This window comes from Colletotrichum tamarilloi, assembly GCF_030869305.1.
Source record: "Colletotrichum tamarilloi strain Tom-12 chromosome Unknown Scaffold_4.1, whole genome shotgun sequence".
Lineage (NCBI taxonomy): Eukaryota > Fungi > Ascomycota > Sordariomycetes > Glomerellales > Glomerellaceae > Colletotrichum > Colletotrichum tamarilloi.
In genome coordinates, this window is record NW_026849387.1 from 451,282 (window position 1) to 464,934 (window position 13,653).

The following is a 13,653-nucleotide window of genomic DNA, read 5'->3' on the forward strand; positions in this document are numbered from 1 at the left end:
ACAAACATTTGACACTTCCATTGCCTTGGAAGGCGAGGCTTACACTTCCATTACGGATACATCAGCCAACCAACCACCAAACACGCGAATAAGGAACCCTTGGTGCAAGCCACCAACGACGACCTCATCCCTACCCGCATTCGTCCCACGACAATCCAACACTAACAAAGACGGCACGTAGCACACAAGTCGACGCCTCAGCCACCGCGGGCAGCTCAAGATTTGGTCCAATTGGCTTTTCAATTGGCTACCTCAACCCCCTGCTTGTGTGGAGGGGTCCAGGGCTCCCAGACAGTCCAGACTCCAGGACGTTCAGGCACCTCTTGACGGGTTCAACCCACCGTATCCGTGCGCCGCAGCTCTTTCCTTGCTGCCTCCCGGTCGATGGTTTGGGGGTGGCCAGAGGTCACAAACATTCTGCTCTCCTGGTCCTCGCTACCAACGGGATACTAATACGCCCTCTGGCACCTTCTTTGTCGCCGACCAAGCGTCTTCTTTCCCTCCTGCAACCACCCATCGACTTCCCACGCTTTGCTAGAGGCCAAAGATTGAGACAGGCACAGAGAGAGAAACAGAATATCGACAGCATTCCACAATCGAGTGATAACGAATCCCGGGGAGCCCACGGCAATCGGCCGCAATTACCAAACCCGAAGAATAGTCTTCGACATGCAATCCTCGCTGTCGCCCGAAGTCCCACCTCCCCCGGGGAGCACACACAGCACACACAGCAACGGGTCCCCGAACCCTCTGGCAATGGTGCCCGACTCCGAGTCACCAGCCGACCGCGACTCGCCAAACGCATCCTCCTCGGCGACCAGTGATTCTCGATCCCAAGCACAACAGCCTCCCGTCGTAGCGGTCCCCGCTGCATGTCTCGCATGCGTAAGTCGCCCCTCCATGTCAGCTCAGGTCCCCCGTCGTCGTCTCTCACTGCTCCCCATTGGCTCCGGTGGAGACGGTGACGGCGAGACGGGCACCACCCTCTTTGGCGTGAGAGTACCATCCCTAGCGAGGCCAAGACTGACCTCAATCTTATTCTGTGACAGCGCAGCAAGCATCTCAAATGCGACGGCCAGAACCCGTGCTCGCGATGCCTGAGCTCCCAGTCCGAGTGCGTTTACGTCGCTTCTCGGCGCGGCTACAAGGGCCCGAGGAGGAATAACACCGCCAATACGAACAAGAGAGCGCGGTCTTCTTCCCCCACTTCCACCGTAGGTGTCGGCGACAATAGCTGTCCAATGCTACTTGGCGCAAACGGCACTTCAGTCCCCACGACGATGCAGAACGGAATGGCATTTAATACCCCGGGCGTCGTCCTTCCAGACACGCCCAGCACCACCTTTGCCGCGACGCCCAACTTTTCAAACCTGCAGCTCTACCGGTCTTTCGGTGCTGCCATCGGCTTCAACTCGACCCAGCTGGCCCTGGGTCAATCTCAGCCCGGTGTACCTGCGCAAGTCCCCGTGCCTACCTTGGCTGAACGATGTCTCGACTCCTTTTATCACCATTTCCATGCCTCGCACCCATTTGCCTTACCCAAGGAATGGCTGCTCCGTATCATGAGAGACACCAACGTGGAGCCTCTCCTGGCTGCCATTCGGTGGGTTGGAGCCCTCTTCCTCGATGTGGGACCTGCGCGGGCTGGCTTTCTGGATGAGGCCTTGCGTCTGGTCCAAGATCCAACGACTCGGAGGGATGGTTTCTTCGTGCAAGCCCTGATCCTCCTAATCGTAGGCCTCGACGGCAGCTGTGAGCAGGAAAAGGCCCGAAATCTACTTGGTGACGCCGAGCGCATCGCTCTCGAACTTGGGCTGAATACCCGTGAATATGCAACACAGTATGGGCGCGGTATCCCTGTGCTGGAGGAGAGCTGGCGCAGGACGTGGTGGGACTTGTTCGTTGTAGACGGCATGGTAGCTGGTGTACACCGCCAGACCAACTTCCTCCTGTTTGATGTCCCCGCCGATGCCGCCCTACCGTGTGAGGAGCACCAGTATTTATCTGGAGTGAGTATTCCTTACTATCCTGGGTGACGGTCAAAGGCTAAGATTCTGAACTAGAGTATTCCGCCGCCCTTGACCCTGACGGACTTGGAAGACCAAGACTTTTCCGGGGACGACAGGCAATTCTCCTCGTTTGCGTATCGCATTCTCGCAGGGCGGAACCTCGGAAAGTTCATGCGCGTGCCACCAATATACGGCCCTGATGATGAGAATCTCTCGCGAATCGAGGCCCTTCTGACCAACTGGAGGCTTCACCTGCCGCTGTCCAAGAAGGACGCCCTGAACCAGAAGCTGCAGTCGGATGAGATGATTTTCCAGGCCAACATGATGACCAATGCGTACGTTTGAACGTCTGTGGTATGTGAGCATTGTTGAACTGACGTGATGTAGGACATCCATCATGCTTCACCAACCCCACTCTCAGCTGGACTCCTCGCCAACACGGTCTGTAACATCCTGCGCACCGCACCGACCGGTTCCGTCTGGAGACTTGTTCAACTCGCACACGAACCACACGATTGCGTCGGCTGCCGAGATCAGCAAAATGATTACCCACCGCGTCCCTCTCCTCTCGCACACGCACTTCTTCACCTGCGTGGTGACGCTATCCTCGATCGTCCACTTGAGCAAGTGGGCGCTCTTCTTCATCCCCCATGACGACGACGACCTGCGACAGCAGATTCGGCTCAACATTGGCGCACTCAACAAGCTCTCGGCGGTGTGGAAGGCGGCGGGCAACGCTTCAGGGCAGGTCAAGGGCGTCGCGCAGGAGATTTACCGGTCCAAGAAGGCGTCGCAGATCAACCCGACGTACTGGCAGGGTTTCACGCAGGACGAGGTGATGAACAGCATTGCGGCGGACGAGACGATTATGAACGATATTGAGACTGGGTTGAGCGGGATACCAATGCCGCCTCTCGACAACCTCCCCAGCTAGAGCCCGGGGAGGTCTTTTGTGCGTACGAAGATAGGATTGGATAGCGTGGCGTGATATGTGGCGATTTGTTGATTTGTTGGCGATATATACCAGCTCGGGAGGCGCGCCGAGCAGTGGAGGGCGTTTGAAAGGAGTTCTCCGTGAGAGACAAATCTGTCTTGTTTATATTGGCCTGAACGGCATATATCTCTGCTCAGAATATACACGCGGCGGCATGGACCGTCGTGGAATTTTGAATATGATTCTAATCTATGACCTGGAAAGCATTGGAGCGCTTTTTGGGCTCCAGGATTAATTCCATGATTTGTGAGCAGGATTTTGTCATATTTCGAGCTTCCTGATAGCTCCTCAGCTCGAAAATTCAATTCCAAAGATCTCTAAGCCCCCAAAAGCCCGTCGGGAAATCTCAAATCGCTAGATCCCACCGTCCCATTGAGATCCGCCACCTCTGAAGATCTAGCCATCGTCAGATTTCAGATCTCGAGTCAGCCAAGACTTGGTTGCCCCCGCTTTGTATGCACACTACTCCAGGCACCAGTTAATATTGTGATAATGCCTGTCCATAATGGAGATGTCGTAGCATTGAAGGATCGTGAAGAGCAAGGGTGGTGGTGTCCTACCCCGTTCTTTAAGCTAATCCCCATTCTTCTTTACGACGACGACACACCACCACCGGAGGATCGCGACGTAGAGTGGCAGACAGCCACACATTCTGACAACCTAAACTCAGCCCTCTGAGGCGGCGTCGAGAAATGAGACTCCTCCCTGAGATTCTCGATGAAACTCGTCCAATTGCCTCACGTGGCTTGGATGCAGCCACTCTATCTGTATTGTCCAGGTAGCCAGCCGGTGCATGCACACCGTCTGCAGAGTAATACCCAAGCAGGTTGTCTCATTTTGTATGTCTGCGCTGTAATCCGAGTGTGTGCTGTCTCAATGCAAACTAGCGGAGCGCCAATCCAGATACCCGTCGCCACCCTTCTCGGCGTCCACTTAATTACCTACTTTACCCACAGGTTTCCCGTCCGAACTCTGCTCCAGCGCATCTTTCATCTCGGGGACCATTCGATGTTTCCCTATCCCCCGTCCTTGCTTGAGTTTTAGTCTTTTGTTTCCCACGCTTTCCCACGCTTTCCCACGCTTTCCCACGCTATTGGAAGGCTAGAGATTGGACCGTTTTGTTTTTGTGTTACCCTTCGGCTGTCGGCAGGAACCTCGTTTTTGTGTGTATGATTATTTGGTGTCGAGGTAGCACGGGAGAGATGCGGGATGGGTGCAAACCGGCTGGCGGCAAGGCGGGAAGGGATGTCGGGGGGACCTACCGGTTGCCACATCTTCAGAGGCTCAGATGAAAGAAGTCCTTGTCCCATTGAAGACGTCTCCCGCCTGCGTGTGAGATGGATACAACATGACATGTCACACCCACTCGGTGCGGCTTGGAGATAACCGGCCCCCACGGCTACCTCCTGCGAGATAGATGAAGTGTCCCCCGTTGTAGGCAGCGTCTAAGGTTCCTTCGGGGATTAATCTCGACGTCATTGCCATGATGTTGCCAAGTGATACCCGCATCGGTCGAGGTTTCCCAAAGGAGCCTTCGTACTTCTGGCGGCGTCGAACCCTTGCCGAACATACCGGTCCACCCTGCCCAGGCAACCTCTTTCGAGATTTCAACGGGGCTCTTGTAAGTGAAATCACATCCATCTATTGTGTTTTACATGCAGTACAGTAAACAATAAACGTGCCTGGATGTTTGTGTGGGCAAGGTACGGCTGCTGCACCCGTCGTTGCGCTGCATGGCTGTTCCAACCACAAGGTCCCTTATTGTGTAAGGTACCATCAACGCGTGTTGGCGCTGCACCCTTACCTCGGCGCATTCTTTTTTTTTCCCACTCCCCCTTCTTTGGCTTATGGAACAGAGCCGGGGTATCTGTGGGTGTGGCATGGGAGCTAAAAGAGACGTCTTACATGATGGTCGCCGATTACTAGTGCGGCAGGAATGAAGCCTATTGTCTGGTTCAGCCTCAAACGGCCTGGCCGCACCCCGGTCTCCCGTTGCTTACCTACCCACACCCTAGGTATCCGTACGCCATACCTTGCAACATGGAAGCAACACAAGCAGTGGATGCGGCGGCACGGCCGTCCCTGGCGAGCCGAGTAGGCTACATCTCTGGGCGGATGTCGGTTCCCCAGATAAGGATTTTGAAGGAGGAAGGAAGGGGTGGAGGGGAAGGATCGGATCTCATATAACGCTTGCCTTCCTTCCTCCTTGTTTGACCGGTTGTATCATAGTTGTGTTTCATTATTACTCTGATATCTCAAGATTTTCTTACATTGTGGTGAATTGAACATTGGAGTTACACGCACTTCCCCCCTTTAGATTCCCTGTTCGAGCATCGACTTACAACAGTTTCTCGGTGAAACATCACCAAGAAACAAGGACAGAACACCATGACGATTCGAGATAGCGACGCCTCGGGTGCGAAGAAGGAGCACACCAACATGACAAATGGCGACAACAACAGCTTCTTCGAGCACGACGTCGAGATGATGGGATCCGTAGACGCCCATCTGCTCAACACCACTGTCCAGAACATCTCGTGGGAGGGCACCGAGGTCACTGTCAAGGACAGGGTGACGAAGCAGCCCAAGAAGATTGTCGACAATGTCAACGGGATCGTGGAGGCGGGTACGTCTTGCAATTCCTTGTACTCTACTCACATGTCACATACCATACTCACACAACTTTCCAGGCGAGATCTGCGCCCTCATGGGCCCCTCTGGCTGCGGCAAGACAACCCTCCTCAACGTTCTCGCAGGCCGCCCAACAAACGCCTCCTCGGTATCCGGCTCCGTCCTCGTCAACGGCGCGAAGCCCTCGCGCTCTCAGTTCCGCCAGATGAGCTGCTTCGTCGAGCAGGAGGACGCCCTCATCGGCTCCCTTACCGTCCGCGAGACTCTCTTGTTCACCTCGCGCCTCTCCAGCACCTCCTCGCTGCCCGCCAGCGAGCGCCTCGCGCGCATCGACGGCTTGCTTAACGCTTTCGGCCTCAACGAGCAGGCCAACACCATCATTGGCACGCCGATCCGCAAGGGCATCTCGGGCGGGCAGAAGAGGCGTGTTGGCGTGGCGAGCCAGCTTATCACGAGTCCGAAGATTATGTTTCTGGACGAGCCGACGAGCGGGTTGGATTCTGCGGCGAGCTTTGAGGTGATTAGTTACCTCAAGACTGTGGCCAAGCGGAGCAATGTAAGTCGAGTCGTCTGCCTCTAACTTGACTTCTACGGAAACCCTGAATACTAACACACCGACAGCTCATCGTCATCGCCTCCATCCACCAGCCCTCCACCTCAACCTTCAACCTCTTTGACAAGCTCCTCCTCCTCTCCGCCGGCAAGACGCACTACTTTGGCCCCGTCGACAACGTCGTCCCCTACTACGAGTCCCTCGGCATGCCCATCCCCACACAGGTGAACCCGGCCGAGCACGTGCTCGAGATGGTCAACACGGATTTCGTCAAAGACAAGCGCCAGGCGGCGCAGAGGCTCGAGGCGATGCACGAGGGCTGGGAGGAGTCGCGTCCGGCCAAGGAGCTGCGGGCTGCCATCGCCGACGCCGAGAAGAATAGCACCGCTTTCGAGGACGACCAGGCGGAGAAGAAGCCCGGCTTGCCGAGTCTCGCGCTGACGTTGCTGCATCGGAGCTTCATCAAGAGTTATCGGGATGTTGTGGCGTACGGGATCCGGTTTGCCATGTACACTGGTGAGTTGCCATCTAGTTTGTGTGATTGTAAAGGAGGTGTGTTGACTAGATCTAGGTCTGGCTATCATGATGGGTACGGTCTGGCTTCGCCTTTCGACTGACCAAGAGTCCATTATCCCCTTGACCAATGCCATTGTAAGTACACCTATAGTCAATATCAACTCTGATTCCCGGGCTTTACTGACCATCATACTAGTTCTTTGGCGGTGCCTTCATGAGCTTCATGGCAGTCGCCGCAGTCCCAAGCGTACGCAAACTCCTCTGCACTTTCGTATAACAGCAACTAACAAGAGCGGATGACAGTTCCTCGAAGACCGCGACCAATACGTGAAGGAGCACCAAAACGGCCTCTACGGCCCAACAGCCCTCCTCATCTCAAACTTCTTCATCGGCATCCCCTACCTCTTCCTCATCGCCCTCATCTTCTCCGTAATCTCCTACTGGCTCTCCAACTTCCGCCCCTCAGCCACGGCCTTCTTCGTCTGGGTCCTCTGGCTCTTCCTCGACCTGCTCGCCGCCGAGTCCCTCGTCGTCTTCTTCGTCTCCCTCTTCCCCAGCTTCGTCATCAGCCTCGCCCTCGTGGCTTTCGCAAACGGCCTGTGGATGAGCGTAAACGGCTTCATGGTCTCTCCCACCATTCTGAACTCGTTCTACAAATATGTTTTCCACTACTGGGACTACCAAAAGTATGTCTTTGAGGGCATGATGCACAACGAGTTTGGGCACCGCACGTATACCTGCGGGAACGGGTGCCAGTGCATGTACCAGACCCCGCTGGCGAGCGAGTGCAAGATTGCCGGGCAGGGCGTGCTCGATACGTACGGGTACACGGAGAACCACTTTGGCAGGGACGTGGGCATCATGCTCTCCATCGTCATCGGATACCGCATCGCGGCGTGGATCGTGTTGAAGATCAAGAAGAACTGAGAAGGGTGCCCACGCCGCTGGTCGGCTATCTCATGCCTCGTACAAGTGGTGTAAGTTCGGGAAGTGTATAAATGGGGTTCAAGTCTGTCTGTCTTTTCTGCTGGTATAGTTGATCTTACACGGCTTGCAAAAGCCTGGTCCTATAGTGTTTCTCCATGTCGGTCTTTAGATGAAGGGGGGAGCGTAATAATTTGTTTGGAAGGGTCATGGCGTCCATTTGGTTTAGACGGTTTATATCACTTAATTTGCAAGTCTCAATAATTGAAAATAAAATACAAAAAAATCCTTCGGGACAGTGGCAAAGGAGTGAGTCGACTGAGAACGAACACACATACAGTATGGATATCGTGAGGTAAAAACAAATATGATTGGTATCAGACGTCGCAAACGGAAACATTGCCGTCCCTCCATGTACAACTCAACGCCAGGACCCAACATCAAAACACCAACTCGCTTCTTCCCAGTCAATCGAGCTCCCAACTTTTCAAGACCACCAGGTTCTGGTAACATACATAGTCGACAGAGGTTGCCGTCCGGGCATTTACAAACATCGTACAACACCACTTCCTCATCTTACATTATAGCTAGAGCTGGGCCCCGACCGGCCCACGCCCTTCTCCTTCTGCCACGTCGTCCACTTGCTCTTCCCATCGTACCGCGAGAACCTGTTCCCAATCGCGTCCGAGACCGTCATCGTGGGCACGAGCTTCGCGTCCGAATGGTACGGCAACACGCTGCGCTCCTTCTTGGCCTTAGGCGGCTTGGGCGTCATCATCTTCTCCTCCTGCGCCTTGAGCGCCGTCCTCCTGTCCTTGAGCACCTGGCTCAACTCCGTCTCGCTGCTGGCGATCTGCGCCTTGAGGAAAAAGGTGTCGGCCGTCGTCCTGTCCTCGAGCGTGTCCATGACGGGCGTGCGAGGCGTGTACTCGATGCCGTCAAAGTTGGGCGCGTGAGAGGGGTCGGGCACGATGGCGGGGTCGAGACGGGCTTCGGCGCCCTTGGAGAGCAGCGTGGTGATGTCGAGACTCTCGCCGTGGGGGATCGGTGTCTTGTGGCTCGGCGTGATGCAGTCCATGTCGACCTCCTTGCGGAGGACATGGTCAATGTCAATGGCCGAGAAGTACGCCACCGATTGCGGCAGGTCGTTGATGCCTACTTGCTGGGAGAATATGGCCCTGGTCCAGACGTTGGCTACCTGCAGCGCCATCGCCGCGCGGTACTTGTCATGGTTTTTCACGAGGTATCGGATCTCATCGTGGACGGTGATGGCGAGGCGGGCATCGATATTGAACCGCCTAGTGAGATAGTCCATGCTGACGATGAGGAGGTGGAGGTAGTCGACGCCAGATGACTGGACGGCCCAGTTGATGCGCGACGTCAGGTAGCCGTTCTGGTTGATGAATCTGCGCATCAAGGCCTCCGTGATGCCGGCCCCCAGGACGAACGTCCGCGGCCGCTCCTGGGCCGCAAACTCCTCCAGCTTATTGAACAAGAATGACTCAGTCCCGCCACGCCAGAACGGCCGCTTGCTGAGTACTGATCTGTTGGTTTTTGTACCCTTCGTCGTAGCGTACAGTTTTGACGCAGTCGCGTTTGTCTCCTGCTCGGACAGGTTGGGATTGAACTGTCTCAACAGCTGTCCGGCAAACTTGAGGCCCGCACCGTAGATACGGCCATAGTTGAAGACCTTGGCATCGTTCCTCGTGATGCCGAGAATACCTGCTGTCCGCGAGTGGAGATCTGTGCCGGCTGCTTTGGTGCCCTCAAGAGTCATGAACCCAATGGCGTTGCCACCATGCATTTTGAATGTTGCGTCTCCGACCAGACTCGCAATCCACAGCTCTTCCGAGTCAACATCGGCACCGACGAAGCAGTAGCCTGGTGGTGCTTTCACCATCGACTTGAGCTCCGATCCGACTCTGTTCTTCTTCGCGTTACTTGCCGTGAGCCATGTGTTCTCCACGGCTCGTCTCGTAATGGTACCCATAGGTATGATTTGAGGCAAGATGTAGCCCTGGACTTCCTCGGCGCTCTTCTCCTTCTTGGAGCTCGCATTCTCACCGTTGACCGACAGATCGTCTTCGTACACCACCATCTGTGACCTGATGCGATCCCGAGCGCTGATCCAGTACGAACACGACGCATTCATTTCTAGTGCCTCCTTGGCGTATGCATACTCTGACGACAAGGTGCCCTTCTCAAAGTAGGAGAGATAGCTCTTGGCCATCGGGTTGACACATCGTGCCGTGGGCCCGTCCTTGTGGGGGAGCTTGAAAAAGATGCCCTCTTCTTTCAGTAGTGCCGCATCGGCGTCAGAGTCGGAGAAATCGCACTCAATCATTTGTTTCTGCGCGTAAGCCTCTGCTTCGTCAAAGGCCACTCTGAATGTCCAACCATACTTGTCCGACCAGAAAAGCGGGTGGTTATCCCACGATAGCTTGAGTAGGATAGGCGCGATACGTGTGCGTACAGAGATGGCAATGGGGGCATCGTTCTTCGGAAACAAGTCCTTGTACCATTTCGGCATGCCCGGCTTCTTTTGTCTCGCGGCTGGTCGTGGGGGATCATTCTTCTTCTTCCCCTTGACCATCTTGATCTCCTGGCCGGACCAGTCCAGCTGCTTCAACCATGGGTCGTTCCCCCATTTCTCGGGGTCGTCCTTGATTGCTAGAGCCTGCTCAGTAAGCCCGATGAGACGCTCCTGAACGGCATCAGAAAGCTCTCGGTAGGTGGCCTCAGCATTGTTTATGTAAGCGTCCCATGTCTTGTTAATGGGTAGAATGACGGACGAAAGGTGTCGCAGCGCCGCGAAGCTGACGGGATGAGGGCAAGTGTCCAAGAAGTTGGGGAACACAATCTGGTACACCCTATGAGTGATGGCTACGTCTGCAGCGCAGTAGTCGAGGAGGTTGTCTAGCTTGCTCAATACGCCGTCCCGGTCGAGGGAGCCGAACTCGTCGCGAACGGCCTTGTCAATGTTGACGTCAAGGTGGAATTTGGCCACGTCGCGGAGTGAGTTGACCGAGCTTCGTTCCACCCACAACTCCTCCTCTTCTTGCCGTAAGGCACTGTTGCCTAGAAGTTCCGCAAGCTGGACGTCGTCTGTTTCGCTCGCGATTTTATCTCGTAATTCTCTACTCTTTTTGTGCTTCATCCACGTCGGCCTCTGCTGCGAGCACATGCCGTTCACAGCGACGTGAAGTGACATGGTGTCTAGGAACGAGTTGCGAGTCTGCTTCACGTCGTACTCTTCTAGTATCCTCGCCCTGTCGTATCCAACATTGTGTCCTACTATTATACGCTCCTTGTTCGGGTCGCCCAACGGTATCAGGTGTCGATCAGACTCTGATTCGCCCAGGAGCCACGGGGACAACCAGGCGTACCATGCCGTCGGGCTCGAGGCGCAAGCCATGACTGCAAACGAGCTTTCCTTCCACATGACTTCGGTATCAAAACAGAGCATCGACTCGTCGGGCGCATCGACCGCCTCAGTTCGGCCATCGGGATAGTATTTGGTCCAGCCACTCCGGTGAACCCATTCCCGCGGTTTTGGCGGTGCGCTCGCCCTCGCAAATTGTTTGGCAAAAGAGAGGTACGGCTCGGCAGAATCGACGGCCAGCTTGTAGAAGTGCTCGTCCAATGTGCGTCCTTGGAGCTCTGGTAAATCGAAGGCGATGGGGTCGCTATTGTCCGTGTTCTTGCCGAGTAAATCATGCCGGCGCAAATGGTCTTTCGATAGTTCGACAAGTTCTGAAGGTGGCGGGGAGTTTCCATCGGGGAAGAGCTGTTTGTACACATGAGCGCTGAGGTGCTGGACACCGATATCGTTGAAGCGCGCTTGCGACGGGACTGCAGATGTTAGCGAATGACCAGACATACATCTAGGCAGGCGCATGGTCGTACGAGCTAGGCTTTGTTGTGGTTCTGCAATGTCATTTGTCTTGGAGGCATCTGTAGCGATTGCGGATTGCCACCGAACGTGAGAGCGCCATGCTAGGCGACGGGAAGCATGGTGTCGAGCTAGGCGAAGGAAGCTCGCAGTCGAACTCCTCAGTACATGGTTCGCAATCTCAACCATCGCTGGATCGTCCTTGCAGCATGCCGCAGCGATTTTGGGTGCGTATTAGATGCGTATTGTCGATATATGGTTGCGCAGCATGACCTGGATGCGAAGGAGGGGATGCGCGGAAGCTAAGAGGTGCGGCGCTGAATGAGCGACGAACAACGAGCAAGGCGAAAACTCGAAAGTTGCCGTCACCATTTCGATAGGCGTCGCGATAGGGGGCGGAAGAGGGGCGCGTTAGCTTGGGTCCATGTGCTGCTGCAAGGATGGCAGCCAATCGGCATCGTTGGGATTGCCTGCTTTGCTCAGCTCACCTGGTCGCCCCCACCTTGCGAGCATTCAGGGTCTCCCGCCTGCCTGGGCCATGGGAAGCGACCTCAAAAGTGGAATGTTCCAACCTTCGAAGACAGTTGGATTGCGTCTCATATCTCGTCTGTCATCCCGAAGGACACTGTCTTTTCAACCTATCGCACATCTTAATTTACCACTATTCGCACAGTCAATCAGGATTCTTGTGCAGGATCAGCTACAGCACCTGACCTCCATGCGTTGACACATTAAGACGAGTAGCGCAAGAGCAACTGCAACTACACATAATTATATTCAAGTGAATTCTTGAATTTTAACATTATTTCTTGCAACTAGATTGGTGCATTCATCTGCCTACTACGTAAGCACATAAAATAAGGTATGAAGTAGCGAAGTTAGATCATGATATCCATGGTCTACGCCTTGGGCTACCTGGGTATCGAATTGTCGGATTCCGAGGGCAGTCGCCGCCCGTCGTCCCCACTTTGGTCGGCACTGTGGGTCGATTGCCTCCGGCCCGCTCCGGCAGTCATAATCCTCTTAACGGGGGTTTACCTTATCTTGGGCAGGCATGTCTCTAGTCCGTAATGCTACATGGTAGGTAGTAAAATGAACCAGGCACAGTTCGTCCAAGCTGCTTGGAGAAGCATACACTTGGCACCTGTGCCGTGTGTTGCGCCCACCTCGTGTCGGTGGGACAGAATTGGGGTCGGTGATGCCCGGTTCAAATGGCGGCATGGCGGCCACCTGTGTTGTGTCGCGCTTGCCGCACCAGTCTCAGGCCCTCAGCCAGTTTGGAACTGGTATCACTTTGCAGCGACGTATCACACCAATGAATGAGTGAAAACGCTGTGCGTGAGCTGCCCGACACTGGGCGACCGACTGGCTGCATGTAGCCGTGTTGTGCAACGCCGGGACCGGCCTAGATCCCAAAGCAGAGGCAGACACAGATGGAGAGGACCACCTAAATCGTTTCTTTTCTTATTCGAGTCGCGTTTTCTCCTCTGTCCACTGACGACTCGAGCGCTGCGTCTGCCACTTGACGCAATCGGGAATCCCGAGGCAGCTACAGAGGTATCCCTTAGTAGTGTACACATCCTGATCCGAGGACATTATTGGTTTTTTTCCTTTCTCATTTGTTTTCCTCTCAGATTTGACCCTGGCGGATCACAAATACTCATTAGTGCAGGTTGCCCATGAGTAAGTCCGCTGAGAACCTGGAAGAACTCAAGTGTCCCATCCAGTCGCCACCAGTGCACCGGCAAAAGAAGTGCCCTGCTGACCTGATTCACACACGGCCGCAGTTGCCGCTTCAGCTGTCATTCAGAACGTCCAGGTCGCGGAGCAATTGCCCGTCCACAGCAGCCCGCTGCCACTGGTCAGCAACAAATCAATCGCCGAACCGACGCCTAAACCCCGAAACGACCTGACGACACTAGCAAGGACGTCCAACCGTCATCCCGCCTTCTTCGCTCCCCTCCACCACTTTCCCTTCGTCACTTCGACATGGCGAAGAACCCTTTTGTCGACCTCCATTCTCCTTTCAGCGGATACCTGTCAGGTAATTAGCTGCCTTCTTGTTCCCTATGCACATTGTCTATCAATCATTGTCTTTTTGGGATCCCCAAACCTCTTGTCTCTGACCTTGGAC

The 13,653-nt window shown here is 55.0% G+C and overlaps 3 protein-coding genes across 3 annotated transcripts; 2 read left to right on the top strand and 1 right to left on the bottom strand.

Annotated features, from left to right (window-relative positions):
* Positions 1-669: 669 nt before the first annotated feature.
* CTAM01_01789 (uncharacterized protein) lies at positions 670-2,943 on the top strand (the record flags this gene model as incomplete). The annotated part of the gene is made up of 4 exons (XM_060517830.1): positions 670-993; positions 1,050-2,009; positions 2,064-2,344; positions 2,397-2,943. 4 exons carry the CDS (start codon positions 670-672, stop codon positions 2,941-2,943), a joined length of 2,112 nt encoding a protein of 703 aa, XP_060387364.1.
* A 2,448-nt stretch (positions 2,944-5,391) lies between these two features.
* On the top strand, positions 5,392-7,630 carry CTAM01_01790 (ABC transporter; the record flags this gene model as incomplete). The annotated part of the gene is made up of 6 exons (XM_060517831.1): positions 5,392-5,629; positions 5,694-6,190; positions 6,256-6,703; positions 6,759-6,838; positions 6,900-6,950; positions 7,007-7,630. The coding sequence occupies 6 exons, from the start codon at positions 5,392-5,394 to the stop codon at positions 7,628-7,630; spliced, it is 1,938 nt and encodes a 645-aa protein (XP_060387365.1).
* Positions 7,631-8,198: 568 nt separating this feature from the next.
* On the bottom strand, positions 8,199-11,708 carry CTAM01_01791 (DNA polymerase family A; the record flags this gene model as incomplete). Its single annotated transcript, XM_060517832.1, has 2 exons — positions 8,199-11,479; positions 11,534-11,708. 2 exons carry the CDS (start codon positions 11,706-11,708, stop codon positions 8,199-8,201), a joined length of 3,456 nt encoding a protein of 1,151 aa, XP_060387366.1.
* Positions 11,709-13,653: the final 1,945 nt, after the last annotated feature.